This window comes from Amphiura filiformis, chromosome 5, assembly GCF_039555335.1.
Source record: "Amphiura filiformis chromosome 5, Afil_fr2py, whole genome shotgun sequence".
NCBI classification, from domain to species: Eukaryota; Metazoa; Echinodermata; class Ophiuroidea; order Amphilepidida; family Amphiuridae; genus Amphiura; species Amphiura filiformis.
Window position 1 is genome coordinate 71,413,414 of NC_092632.1, and position 15,582 is coordinate 71,428,995.

The following is a 15,582-nucleotide window of genomic DNA, read 5'->3' on the forward strand; positions in this document are numbered from 1 at the left end:
AGATTTCAAATGGACTCGCCCATTCAGGTAATTCCATTCGAAATTCACACTCCCTATGTAAACGATTAAGGCCATATGTGACATGATCTGGTTCATGGGGGCCAAAGGTGACACGATCTGGTTCATGGGGACCAAAGGTGGCAAATTTGAAACTGACATATATGTGGAGGGAGCATAACCAAACTGGCTGCGTGGGAGACTAACTCTGAGGCCGCACTCAAGGCCCTAATCCAAAAAGTGCGAGATATTTCAAGTGATAGAAGTGAAGTTTATGATGTTGTTTCTTTGCAAATTTCCAATGTTTTTCGCATCCAAATGTATTGGGAACTTTCATAATGATTGCATATTATCATTTTGGAAGAAAAAAAAGAAAAATCTAAAATTTTAAAAAGATCGTACATTAAGGGATCTGGAATGAGCGTTTTGAGCATTTCGACAGTATTTTTTGTGGGACATGAGAGCACATCAGACATATCGAATTGCATTCTGAATACGAAGAATATCTTTCTGATATCAAATAATTTTCATTTTTGAAATTCACGATATAATACAAATTTTATGACAAATTATTAAAATTTGATATTTTTCACATTTTGATATATAACAGTCCTCGAAGTAAATTTTATAAATCTAATGACATATTCTTAAAGTGTATGTAGCTGGGAGGAAAAGCCGACGATCAATTGAAAATTTTGACCTTTCATATTGAAGATATGGATTTTTTCCCCAAAAGACCTAATTTTTTTGTGTGTTTTGAGAAAAAAAATCCATATCTTCAATACTGAAAAGTCAAAATTTTCAATTGATCGTCAGCTTTGCATCCCACCTACATACACTTTAAGTATAAATCATCAGATTTATAAAGTTTACTTCGAGTACTGTTAAATATCAAAAATATCAATTTTTAATTATTTGCCATCAAATGTGTATTACATTGCGGATTTCAAAAATTCAAAATTATTTGATATTAGAAGGACATTCTTTGTATTCAGAATGCATTTTGATATGTCTGATGTACTCTAATGTCCCACAATAAATACTGTCCAAACGTTCATACCCCACCCCTTAAGGCTTTAAGTGAAGGGCATTTAAAATGACACATTGCTTTTAAAAGCAATTACAGTTCTGTGGTTTTTGTCACAGGTATTGATAAAAAAGCTTAAATTTTGAATTTCTCATACGGAATTAACACATTTTGTATTTGTTATTGTTTTTATTATAGTGACAATCCACAAAGAAAGACAAGATTATCAGAAGAAAGCTTTGCAAGCTTTGAATAAAGCATATCTAATAGATAGTCAAGACTATACAATCTTATATCACACAGCACTCCAATTGGCATTATCAAGACAAGTAAGTAAATGGGAGATACAGCAATCCAAATAAATTGTAAAACAGTTAATTATTTTATCATTAAAAGTGTAATTTAAGTTATTCAACCTTTACACGGTACCTCATTGGGTAGAGCCTCAAAGTGGCAACAGACGCAAAGGGACAAATTATGTAACTTTGCAAAATGTTATATGACAACACTGCCAGATTCCTATTGCAGGCCCCCCCCCCCTGTCCAGGTACACCATTGCCAAGGTACTTGGCTGGTACTGTGCAGTACCTGGTGAGTACCAGTGTAGTATACACCAGGCACAAAAAGAAACTCGTCAGTTATATTCATCCTTGCTGTTCAATAACTTGATAGTTTTGGATTATTCTGAAATATACATTTTGTTAATTGGACTTTTCTTTCTCATTTGACACCCTGTTCGTGAACATTGAGCAAGAATTGACCAAGATATGCGCCTCCAAACTCTCAAACCCCAAAATGAAAAGTTGCAATTTTAACGATTCAATTGTGCCTGTTACACTGTGTGCTTTATTGATTGGCCTGTGGTGCTTGTGTGCAATACAACGATGCGTTCCCATAGAAAATCGTTGAAAATGCAACTTTTGATTTTGGGGTTTGAGGCTTTGGAGGCGCATATCTTGGTCAATTCTTGTTCGTTTTTCCCAACAGGGTGTCAAATGAGAAAGCAAAGTCCAATTAACAAAATGTATATTTCAGAATAATCCAAAATTATCAAGTTATTGAACAGCAAGGATGAATATAACTGACGAGTTTCTTTTGTGCCTGGTGTAGTGCAGTACCACTGCTGGTGGGTCCAGCATTGGTACTCTGTAGGTACTCAGTGTATACCAGTCAGGTACCTTGGAAACGTTGTACCTGTGCAGGTGGCCCCCAATAGGAATCTTGTAGTGCAGTTCAAATCTCATTCGTGTTTGCTGTCAGTTCAAACCTCAACCCACACACTTGATGGCTGTGCAAGGAGCGAATACTGTGCTATGCATTGTATTTTAGTCAGGATATCAGCAAGAGAAACAACTTTTATTCCCAGATAAAAGAAGGATAATAAAAGATTGGGGAAAATGCCAAATGGCTCAGAAGGTCCCATTACCAACCTGTAGGATGAACTATAAGAGATACTGGAAAAATTAAGCAACTTAACAATATTGTTTGAAGGTTTGATATTTAAAAGTTTTCATAGTAAAAAAAATCAAAGAAAAACTCGTTTGTTTTCTATACTGTTTCGGCAATCTGATCTGTTGCCATTCTCAAAGGTGAATGCCAATTGATCCTCTGTATTAGGTTCATGTAGATTGTTCATCGGCTATTTTGAAGCGATTCATACTAGGAAATACATATGTTGATGACACATCTTTGTTACTATTTCAAGTTGCTACATCACTCTTCATCAAACTGACAACCCAGCTGCCTCTTACATGAAGCTACTACATGTACCATTGGTGCCGTTTTAAACACTCAGTACCCTCAAAAGGCCTCCTCGCTCAGCAAGAAACGTTGTCTCATTTTACATTTACCATTTACCTTGTCCGTTATTATAGATTCCTGAAGCATTACAGAAAGTAAGAGGGGCACTGAAGTTAAATGCAGATGACCTGAATTCATTGCATCTGTTATCTCTGTTGTTATCAGCTCAGAAACAATTCAGTGAAGCACTCAATGTTATAGAAGTAGCAGCTAACCAATATCCAGATAAGATTAGGTAAGGGGTAATGATCAAGTCAAGTCAAGTAATACTTTATTAAAACAGTAGCGCTAAGATGAAGAACCCTCAATTCACCCGTTGTCACATTTTAGCTCGCTTCAGTGGCGATCAAAAGGTCTTTTGGGGATTAAGCTTAGTAGCGTCGATCAGGTATCTGTTTTGCCCGGCGTACCTGTTTTGCCCGGCGCAGAGCATTAGGACCAGGATTAGGGTTTGGATTAGGGTTAGGGTTATTCATTGGTAATATACTAGTAATAGTAAAAGTATACCGTGTGCGCGCGCTTTATTCCGTAAACAATAAGTATAATAAATAGACGGCTTTCTAGCACAACCACTTGTAGCATAGTGTGTAGTGCCTCGATTATGGATCGATAGGTTGCTGGTTTAAACGCCGGTCGATCCTTGGTAGAATTTTAAATCTAACTTGTTTCGTTTCTTTTTATTAAGTAAGAGGAAATAATAGTAGCCTAAGTAACTCCAACGCAACGCAACGCTAGTAAGCATTTCGTAAGGTGTGAAGAGGCACGCTTCGTAGTGCTTGTTCGGGTACCCGTCGGATATCGTGAAAGTGTGACAAGAGGCTGCTCAATTACAGCTGACTAAGAACAGCGCCCCTTTTGTAATCAAAGTTATGAAGTCTGATATCTGTTAGTCATGGCAAAGGACAAGCTCATATGGTCGGGAATCAGCTGACATGAGAAACGATCGTGGAGTGGATGACCAGAGTTATCCATCACACCAGTCAGCTTCTTGCTCAACAGATCAGCATAGACAGCTTTGAAGTCCTGCCATGACACACCTAGGATCCTTCCAGCTTCATTCACTATTCTATCAATTCAAGTTGTTCCCCTTTTGTGAAGCATTACAAAATCAAGATTGCTTGTCGCACAGAATCTGGAAAGTAACAGAATTTTGAAAATTATGGACATTCCAAAGAAGTCATGGAATTTTGGTTATGGTCGTGGAAATTAATTTTATATCATACCATATCCAATAAGTGTATTGTTATGAGATATTGATTGTTTTGTTGCTTGATTGTTTTATAGTTTATTGTTTACCAAGATCAAATTAGAGGAGGTGTGTTTGGGACCAGAGGAAGCATTGGTGACATGCAAACAGCTGTTGAATTGTTGGAAACAGACTTATGATGCTTCTTTAAGAACGTAAGTCAGACTTGGGCCACAGCCACAGTGTCTTAGCTAGCCACTCATCTGCCTGTCATTTTAGACAGGGAGTTTGCTCCTATGACAGGCAAAATTAATGCCTTTGACAGATGCTAGGCCTACATTATAATTGTAGGAGTTGGAAAAGGCTATTGACCTTTTTAGTAGATCAGATTAGCAAAACAAGGCCATAGCAACACATATTTGAACTCTTTGAACCCCCAATGGGCTGTAGAAAGTCTGGTAAATGTTTAAAGGTCAAATAAGAACAAGCAATTTTATTAAAATGAGGGGCAAACCTCAATTTAGGTCTTTTGGGAAAAAGGTGTATTTTCAATACGAAAAGTCAAAATTTTCAAATGATCGTCTGCTTTTCCTCCCAGCTACATACACTTTAAAGGCTTAATGTATGATTTCCTTCAAATTTTAAATTTGTCATTATATGTGATGCGATCAAGCCAAATCAGTCGGAACTCGGAAATATTGATTTTGAGATATAGCCAAACAAAGGACATTTTTCCTTTTGTTTCCTATTGTTTTGATAACTCTTTAATTGCTCATATCTTTGGAACTTGTTGTTCAATTTCAATGGGATTTTCTGCAAATCCAGCTTTATAAATACTTTTTACATTCCTATAAGAAACTGAAAATTTATTATTGCCGAGTTCCGACTGATTTTGCTTGATCGCATCACATATACTCAAAATGCTGAAATAATACTAGTAATAATGATCGGGAATGGTTTCTGTCCATTTTGAGCTGAAATAACGAGGTAACGTGAAAGAAACACTGCTTGTTATTTTTGCCGCTTAACACGCAGTTCTATATGGACATAAAGTCATAATTTCTTGAATTATGACTTTATGTCAACTTTGCTCTGTTTACCTACAAACACAACAAATTTGGCTGATTCCATTTGGGTGCAAGTTGTGACAGGTGTAAACATTACAAATATGCCAAAAAATCAGGTTTGAAAAAAATTAACCAAATTCATATTATAAGATCGTACATTATGACTTTAAGTACATATCAATAGATTTATAAATTTCACCTCAAGGACTGCTAAATACAAAAAATGAAAAAATATAAATTTTTAATAAATTTGCCATAAAATGTGTTCAAAAAATCAAAATCGATATCAGAAAGACATTTCTCGTATTCAGAATGCAATTTGATATGTCTGATGTGCACTCATGTCCCACAAAAAATACTGTGCAAACGTTGCTGTCCAAGCCCTTAAAAAAAAAAAAAGGAAGGTTTTATTTCAAACTCTAATGGTGACCCGCAGGTCAAATTGCTAGAATTGTACATTAAACACACCTAAACAGACACAATGCAATTTGCAGGCAGCAGCTTAATCAGCGCCAATATTGCAACATTGAAACAAACAACTATACAAACATCCAATCCAACCCAACCCCATCCCCCAGTAGGCAATGCGGATAAAGTGCCTTGCCCAAGGACACAACACGTTGGCACGAGCGGGGCTCGAACTCGCAACCTATGGATTATGAGTCGGGCGCCTTATCCACTCGGCCACACATGCCCCCCTTAAGTTACATGTGCCTTTAATGTGATGCGATCAAGCTAAATGACTCTGATATCCATCATAATCAAAATTTAGTTTGCAGATCTTTATTTTGCTGAAAATCCTATCATAATTAAACTTAAGGTTCCAGAGATATGGCCATTTGAGTGTTGCTCAGAACAATAAAATACAAAGGAAGTTGAATGCTATTATTGGTTATATCTCAAAATCAATATTCCCGACATCCGACTCATTTTGTTTTGTCACATCGCAAGTAATATGTCATACCTCCTTTTCCTCCAGTTGATGGTGATTGATAACATATTTTGTCTTTTTCAGTGATGAAGTTGTAAGAGGTACAGGATTGATTGAAAAGGTCACCAGCGACAAAAGGAGCTTGGCACAGATGCACATATCGGAGTTTAGTGATCGTGATTCAGGTAATGAAAATGCAAAATGCATGCTGTGTTTGGGTGCTGATAAAAGGCATACATTTCTTTTAATGGTTTTATTTTACTCATTTTCCCATACAGTCTGTCCACATAGAAGTACAAAGTAAATAGACCTTGGAAACTGGAGGTATGAGAATAGTTATTTCAGTGCAATGCGTATGTAAATGTTTCTTTGGCGCGCCAACTGCTGCGCCATTTGTACTTGCTGAGCGTACCTCGCTCTTTACACGTCATGTTTCTTAACACGCAGTGCGTGTAACGCAAAGCATCGACCCCCGATGCCACAGATTTGGTTTGTACTTCTATGTGGACAGACTGTAGGTGACTTTGGAGGATAGGAATGATTCAGGCACAGATAGAATCTGAATTTTTTATTTCATGGACAAGTAGAACCTGTAATGTTCCATTATTACACACTCTCATAACAGATTTTGAAATGGGTAAAATTTGAACAAATGATCCTTGTACATTTAGGTGTTTACATGGATTACTTAGCTAACAATGACCAACTACTGAACAGATTCGACAGGTTTGAAGATAATTTAAATACAAAGATTCTTCTAAGCAAAACCATATTTTACTCACAAGTTTGATGGTTTCGCTTTTCATGGTTGAAAAGCATCATCAGAATATTGATTGATGATCACCTCTTCTGGTTGGATGAATCTCAAAAATTATCGCCAATCCCCAATCTATTACTTGGTTTAATATGTTCAACATGCAGTTCAGCAGAACCATATAATAGATTGGGACGATTCAAAAATCCGTAGCAAGGAGTGTAACACAAATTTAAGAAGCATCACAGAATCTGGATCTAGCCCACTATCCAAGTCATGTAATATGATCCTCTACTGAGGGACAATTCTACAACCTCTGTGGTTGGGATTCGTCCAACTGGTAGAAGTGATCATCAATCAATATTCTGATGATGCTTTTCAACCATGAAAAGTGAAACCATCAAACTAGTGAGTAAAATTTGGGTTTGTTAAGAAGATTCTTTGTATGTAATGACCAACTATACCAAAAATATCCTTACACTTGGAAAAATAATCACAATTCCCAAACTGAACAATATTGGGCTAAATTTGTTTTTTTAATAGATGCACTAGCTAATCCTGCACATTATGACACCACATTGAATCCAATGCGACTTCAAGAAGCAAAGTTACAAGCATTTGATTAGATGAAGGTCCATTTTTGAAAGTGACAAACTGGCCTATTCAAAACTTCACAGACTAGACATCTCTTTTGATAGTGGTGAATGGCTAATTTATGCGTTTGGCTTTAATTTAAAACAAAAGGAACAAAAGAAAAGTGAAACAAAAGAACTGACAAATAAAATGAAAGTTATGAAAAGTACAGAGAAGTAAAAACTGAAATAAAAACTGCTTTAAATAACGCTTCATTGAAGAAACTGTGTTGTCTCTTTGTTTCGCTTTTGGAATCTTTTTGCCTTTGTATAGGCCAGTTTGTCACTTTTAAAACTGGACCTTCGTCTATTCAATTGCTTGTAACTTTACTTCTTGAGGTCACATTGGATTCAATGTGGTGTCATAATTTGCAGGATTAGATAGTGCATCTATTAAAAAAACAAATTTAACCCAATATTGTCCAGTTTTGAAATTGTGATTATTTTTCCAAGTGTAAGGATACTTTATTGGCGCAGTATATAACATGTTGTTTACTGCAAAGTATAACAACAGTATTGTGTAAAAGTTATCAGAGCCACGTCAAAATCCTGATTGTTTTCCTCAGTTTAGAAATATGATTGTGTATGGTATTGTTGCTATCATAGAGCTGCATGACTCGAGTGATATTTTACATTCACATAATGAGAATGCTAGTTTATGCAACTTTGATTATATTGTGTCATCTTTCATGTTTTGCTGCATCGTATATGTTTCATGTTCATTACTTAATCATGTGAAAGAAATCATCTGCAAGCGATCACATCAATCCTCCATTATTAGGGCTAACAAAATTTCCATAATAAGCCAACAGAATTTTTGGTTTACTAGTCGGCCTTTTTATTTATTGTTTAAATTTTGTTTACTGTTGTGTTCCCAAAACTACTATTCTTTGGTTCACCTCAAGTTCTGTAGTGACGTCAATGCTTATAATGGTTGCGCTGCAGGTGTACAGGCAACCCTCTTTTGTATTGGTGTATATGGTCCTGTGTCACAACCTGGGGTACCTTTGTGTTACATAGTAAAAAAAGGAAATGTTTCAAACATCTTACCTACACGTCTCATTTGAAGTGGTTCATCCTCCTGAGCATTTTGACACCTTTTTTATGGAAATTGGTTAAAAAATGAGAGGGTGCGGGCAAAAACAATCACAAAGTAGGTGGGATTTAGCCCCACCTCTTTTTTCCACATTTACAATCATTCTGAGCAAGTATTAGTCTTTTAAATGACCTTCTGTATTTATTTACTTGGTTTAGATTTCTGGGAGTTCATTTAGACATTTTTTTACTAAATTCAAATTTTTAATGGGGTTTTAGATCAAATTTACGATACGAATCCCTCCTCCTAATCCTCCTCCTAATCCTCATCCACCCTTGGCACATTTCATGCCGAACGTCATAAGGTTAAAAACATGAGTAATATAGAATAAATTAGCCTCAATTTAAGACCTAATTGAATCTTCTAAGTGAAGGAATACTCAAGTGACAGTGTTTTGAAATCCAAGCTGCACATCAAAATGTAACAAAACCACCTTTTTGGGTGCCCCAGTATATGACACAGGATCATATACGCTATGTACAATTAACAGTACGCTCGCAATTTGATACGACGACCAGCGAACTATGCACCTACATCACCGAACTTGAGGCAAACCAACGTACATTGTGCCATTGTACATTTATACCAAATATTAATATGGATAATTGATTTTTAAAACAAAATACAAACATAAGATTTTTTTCTTTCGTGTTTAAAAAATAAGTTGTCCTGAAATAGAAAAAAAACAAATAAAAACAAACAAGCTGAGGGCAATTGGTCTGCACCAAGCAATCAATATTTTTAGGCTTTGCCACCATTCCAAGATGGCTATTTTTGATGGGAGAATAAGTTGTGGATGAATTTCATCAAGAGAACATTTAAGTGTACACTTCTTAATGGTACAATAACAGATCCCAATGAAATTAAAATGCCATAAGCCAGCTGGCAAATTAACGATGCATTCTTCTTCAAATGCATTGCATCTCTCATAGTACACGATCATGTCAATAAGTGAATATTTTGTTCTGGGACTGAATTATTTGGACTTCTCTCATAGGGTAATATTGATACACCATCATTGCTAAAATGATGAATGGTTGTACACTGAGCTCAAAAAGAAACTTATAATTTTTTACAACTTGTGGTCACAAGGTCATATCTTAAAATACTGTCAATCAAAATGAACCAAAATTACACACAGGATTACATTAATACTCTACTCAAAACACATGTCAAAAACCAAGCAGTTATCCAACTGACACAACAGCAAAATGCACTGTCATGGGACAGCCTCCTGGACTTCATCCACTTTCACAGCCCAACATTTGGCACCCAGCACAAAAAATCTGTGAGAATGCTTACAAGATCCTTGCACAGATGATAAAACGGTGCTGCTTTCTGCTTTTCATACACTTTTTTCATGAAACAGGGCTGGGCTGTGAATGTGGTCCAGGAAGCTGTTCCATGTCAGTGCATTTTGCTGTTGTGTCAGTTGATAAATGCTTGGTTACTGACATGTTTTAAGAGTAGAGTATTAAAGTAAACCTGTGTGTAATTTTGGTTCGATTTGATGGACAGGATTTCAAGATATGACCTTGTGAAAAATTATAAGTTTCTTTTTGAGCTCAGTTTATTTCATGAAGTAACACAAACTGAGTGGCAAGGCATTGTAACCTTGATATGTAAAACAATTTTTGTATCTTATTTATTTTACTCCTGATATTTATGAAGCTCAGACATATTGATGTGTGATAAATTGAGAGAGTGGAAAATTTAGGACTCAGAGGGAATTGAACCCTGGGCCTAACGATTACTGGTCAATAGTTACTGCACCTTTTGGTACATTTGTGTTTATAGATTGTGGTAGTTGGTAGCGCATTTTTAAGAGTTTTTAGGTAAAAAATTAGCAAAGTAAAGAATTTAAAGTGTACTGGTATGCGTACAACCTATATTTTGAGTAGGGCAATGCTAATCTTGTTACATAAGTCTTATTTCAAAACTATGTCAATTTTGATATAATGATTGAAAACAGTGTTATTTGACTCACTCGTAGCATAAAGCGTGATGAATTATACTAATCAAATTTGGAAATTATTTCACAGAATTTGTGATTAATAATGATATTTTGAAAACTTGAGGCCCTCCTCCTACCCCTAGAAAATCCCTTATGTTAGCTATTCAATGATAAATTACCCCTTCCCTCAAAAGGATTTTCTGCAAAGATGTAACTTTTGTGAGAAATCTTCTGATTTCAGGAAATGTTTGTTCAGTGCACTCCTGTACAAAAGAATATGATAGTACATTTTTCCCAACCATAATTAAAAATGTCAGGAAATTTTGTCCAATGCCAGTTACATCTCTGTTTCTGGTGCAGAGGGGCTCAGAATTAAATAAAATCCTTTTGTCCCTACCAGTGGCGTAGCCAGGGGGCAGGTGCCGTCGGTAGACGGAAGGCGTTTGTGAAAAAAAAAATTGGGTTAACAATAGACTATTTTTTACCCAGGGTGACAGAAAAAAGGGGAGAATTATAAAAAAAGGATGAAAAATGTTGGTACCGCCTATAATTGTTTTATTTATTTATTTATTTTTTTGCTTATCACTTTTTCAAACCATGCAAAAAAATTTTGGATCAACAAATCACAACTTCTGTTGGCAAAAAATATTTCCGTCGGTACATTTACAAGTTGTGCCCCCTCGGTTCCAAAATCCTGGCTACGCCACTGGTCCCTACCACTAAAAATATTTTATGTAAGGACATGGAAAATACATTAATCTTAAATTCATAGTTATTAATACCGGGATGAATGAAAATCTTCACAATTGCATTAATAGGTATTATTAATCACATAATTTCATAATCTATCATAACTGAAATGTGATTGTCAGCCACCTGGGTATATTGTTCATTTTTAATGTCCCATTTCCTCTTTTAGTGTTGAAAAAGACATCCATTTTATGATATACCATTACACAGCTGTACATTTAAGTATCATACTCATGATTAAGCTAAACTCTTTCCACATTATCGTCAAGTTGAGTTGATTGTATCATCACTGATTGATTGATTCACTCATGCTTCCATGCAGTACAAAAGAGTAGTCCAAAGAGCAAGAGTAAGTCATAGAATGTTTTCTTTATGCTGACTGGTACCCTGTGTCTTTGATTTCTTACTACTTATTAATGATGTACGAAGTTGGTATACATGTGCTAGTGGCAGGCACAGCAGCAGATAGGTCAGATATGTGTATCCCATCATGCTCTGCAGTACCACAGTAGAACTGCACTTGCCATAGAAAGTGTACACAAAATCCCTCACTTCAACTTTCAATTACTCGCTTATATCAGGGGAGTTAAGACTTTTGTTTGAAAAATATGATCTCCAAAGTATTGTGAAACTATCCATAGCTCTCAATATCTAAGCCGCTCTTACTTATGTTTTGTATGTATTTGCTATGGAGCAAGCAGATGCATGATGGGATACTCCCTTCAGCTGCTGTGAGTGGCAGGTAACTGGTTACAGCACTTGGTTTTGTATGTGATGTTCACTATTGTGAATATCAGACACAGTAGCGTAGCTAGTGGGCAAGGAAGGGCACATGACCCGGGCACCTTCTTAAGGGGTGCCAAATCAAATGATAAAACGATAAATAGAATTTATATAGCGCCTTAGCATAAGTATGAACAAAGCGCTTCAACCAATTCAGCACCACCCAGATTGATTCTGTGCCCCTTCAAGCAGTGAAAGTCAAAACTTTCAGCATAAACAGTCATTTGAAAGACCATTTTAAGACCAAAATTCACCTATATTATAGCTAAATTAGTGGTCATGCAGTTTTTCAGGAATGGAGAGGTTCCATTCTGTATCCTTGCTCTTGGTCACCACAACCCCTAGCTATGCCACTGATTAGACGCTGACAATGATCATGTGCTCGTATCCGGTTGCTTGTGATACCACACATAACCATTACACATCTAATTGGCAGTGTATACTTCTAGTGTAGTGGCAGGATCATTGAGTAGTTGATTGTGCATAATCATGACTCGTTTTGTGCCATGATTTTGTGAACAATCAAAGACTTGTCAATATCTGATATGGCAATGACATGTCGGAAAAGTTTAAACCTGTTGGAACAGTACAAATTGGGCTGTTACAATTAACTACCCCTGTAGAATATTTTGGAAATATCTTCCACAGGGGGAGTATGATTTTCAAATGAAATGAACACATAGGCAGCTCCATTTGAAACCCACCCTCCCCTGTGGTTGAATCTTTCTCAGAGGGTGTATGAAGTTCAAATGGAGTTGCCCAATGTGTTCATTTCATTTGAAAATCATACTCTCCCTGTGGAAGATATTTCCAAAATCTTCCACAGGGGTAGTGTGGATTTTAAATGGAATAGCCCAATCCTGTGTCCATCATAGTCAGTCAGATATTGTACTAAAACACACTAGGATCCACAACAATCTCATCCACCAGTGCGTAGTTCTTTAACCCCAATACATTTGCACATTCATTGAATGACCTCTGAAAATTTGGGTACAAAAACTCATACTCTGCAACTTGAGGTCAAATTTTACACTATGATTGTTTAATTGAGGTTATTGAACAATGTCATTGGGATGAGGCCACCGTGGTCCATAATGACATGTATACAGGTGCAGGGTACCAGTAGAAACATTTCTTTACTCTTTATACATACATGCTAGTTTCAATCATAACCATCTTTTATTCCCTCATTCTTTCATAACTTGCACCTTGCCCCAGTGCATTGTACCCATAGGTGATTGGTTTCTCTATAAATCAAACCACAACTAACTGCATCACCAGCATTGGGCTATTCCATTTAAAATCCACACTACCTCTGTGGAAGATTTTGGAAATATCTCCCATAGGGGGAGTATGAATTTCAAATGGAATGAGTACATTAGCAGCTCCATTTGAAACTCACTCTCCCTCAGAGGAAGATTCAGGTTGAATCTTTCTTAGAAGGTGTATGAAATTCAAATGGAACTGCCTAATGTACTTATGCAATCTGAAATTCATACTCCCTCTGTGGAAGATATTTCCAAAATCTTCTACAGGGGTAGTGTGGATTTTAAAATGGAATGGCCCATTACTTGCCTGCAAATATATAGGACACGAGTAGACTTATTTTCTGACAAATTATAACGTACCCCTGTGTTTATGATTTCATTAAACATAATAATTACATACCCCCTTGTTTCATGGTTGCTGATGACATGCATGCACTGATACCTAAAACCCCTGTAGAGTTCATAATACCTTAAAGTGATCGTGTATTAAATATAAATGTCAGATTAATTTCATTCAGAATTGTTGAACTAGTGTCAATATTACAGTGTTTTTGTTGGATTACTGACTTGAAGAAAAAGGTTGTTAGGAACAGTTCAACATCTCTTATGTAGACCTCTTTAAGAAAACATGCTTTGAACCTCTATTTCTATTTTTTTTAAAGGCATTTCCTCTGTTAACTGCAGTACAGTACTGTTAGTAGTATAAATGGTATCTTGCTGTGTTATAACCCCTTAATTCACCACTTTCTTGTAGTCCCAAATTTAGCCTATAAGTGCAGAATTACACTCAATTTACTTATCAGGGTTTCACCAGCCATCACTTAGTTCCACCAGGGCTGGATAAAATAAGTTCAATTGTAGCGTTTGTTGTTTTAGGCTGGGTCTAAACTAGGCATCCATATATAAACATGTTTTCCGGTATTAAACAAGTGTTCTTATTCTGCAATTCAGGTGGTTTAGTTGGGGAAAGCTGTTAAATAGAAGAAGTTGGAAACCTATTCATCATCTAAAAATTATATCAGGGTGCATAATTATGACTATGTAGGAGATAAGCTGTGAATTAGTTTTTTTGCAATCTTGAGTTACCCAATCTGGAATGTGGCTTGGGAAAAGTATAGTTGCTAGCATGTCTTTTTTTTTTTTCATATAATGTGAACAACACATTTGAGTTGAAAGGGACAAACTGACGCCATATGAGAGTATAGAAATATATATATATGTTGGTAGTAGACATCAAAGAAAGGTTAAAACTATTCAAGAACACTCACATTTTTGTCTGTTCACAAGGACAAAAAAGAACACTGTCAAGAAGTACAGGCCATCAATCACATACACCAGGCTTTCACCAGTATCACACAGCTTATGATGAATTATGGTTACTCTGAAACTATTCGGACAAAAATGCAAACACAAAAATTCAAGTGTTGTTGAATAGTTTTTAGCTTTTCTTTGATGATACCATATGGTTCTGATGTCTTCTGACCCTGTCCAAGTATGGCATAAAATCATATTGATGGAGCCCATACAGGGACGGAGCCGGGGTTTATAAATTTTAAGGGATAAAATGGGGACGGCAAGAATAATTTGTCCGACGAGATAATTGAAGGAGACATAGGCGAGTCCATATTTTAAAACTCATAGCTGGACCAATAAATAATGGGCTTTTTATCATGTTAATGTTTGATGTTTTGGATCAAATTTTTTTACACACTTGGATTAATCAAAACAATGGTGTTTGCTGGCTTGGAATTTAGCATTAAGCACCTCTTTAAGGGGGTACTACACCCTTCGATAAATTAGTGACTATTTTTTCACTTTTCTCAAAAGCTAAAAACACACTGGTAACAAAAGTTATGTATATTATAGGGGCAAGGAATCCAATAACTACACTGGAATTTCAGTGACCCAAGAAAAGCGGTTCGTTATTTATGATAAGAACTAAGGTACCGCTAGGATGTACCTCATTTCCTATCATATATACTGAACCGCTTGTCTTGAGTCACTGAAATTTCAGTGTGGTAATTGGATTCCTTGCCCCAATAATATACATAACTTTTGTTACCAGTGTAATTTTAGTTTTTGAGAAAAATACAAAAATAGTCACAAATTTACCACAGGGGTGTAGTACCCCCTTAAGATGTTGAATAAATTTCAATTCAAGTTGGATCATATTTTACAAGTCAACATTGCAAATTCTGCTCGATTTGTTTGTATTTGCATTGTTTAACTCAGCTGTCTCACCTGTCCTTGGCCCCTTGGTATCTGCAGGTATATACCATTACAATAGTTTGTGGGTGGTGATTAAATAAGTCGGACAAGTAAGGTGATAAAAAACTA

General features: G+C 36.1%; 1 protein-coding gene across 6 annotated transcripts in view; it reads left to right on the forward strand.

Annotated features, from left to right (window-relative positions):
- LOC140153659 (tetratricopeptide repeat protein 7B-like) overlaps window positions 1–15,582 on the forward strand; it is a 76,796-nt gene that overhangs the window by 50,932 nt on the left and 10,282 nt on the right. For 4 of the 6 annotated variants that reach the window (XM_072176460.1, XM_072176462.1, XM_072176463.1 and 1 more), the window contains 5 exons: window positions 1,223–1,353; window positions 2,899–3,059; window positions 4,109–4,225; window positions 6,093–6,193; window positions 11,517–11,543. In XM_072176460.1, coding sequence (XP_072032561.1) covers window positions 1,223–1,353; window positions 2,899–3,059; window positions 4,109–4,225; window positions 6,093–6,193; window positions 11,517–11,543 — 537 coding nt within the window. The remainder of the gene's footprint in view (window positions 1–1,222; window positions 1,354–2,898; window positions 3,060–4,108; window positions 4,226–6,092; window positions 6,194–11,516; window positions 11,544–15,582) is intronic. The other 2 variants (XM_072176461.1, XM_072176465.1) reach the window with 1 other exon arrangement.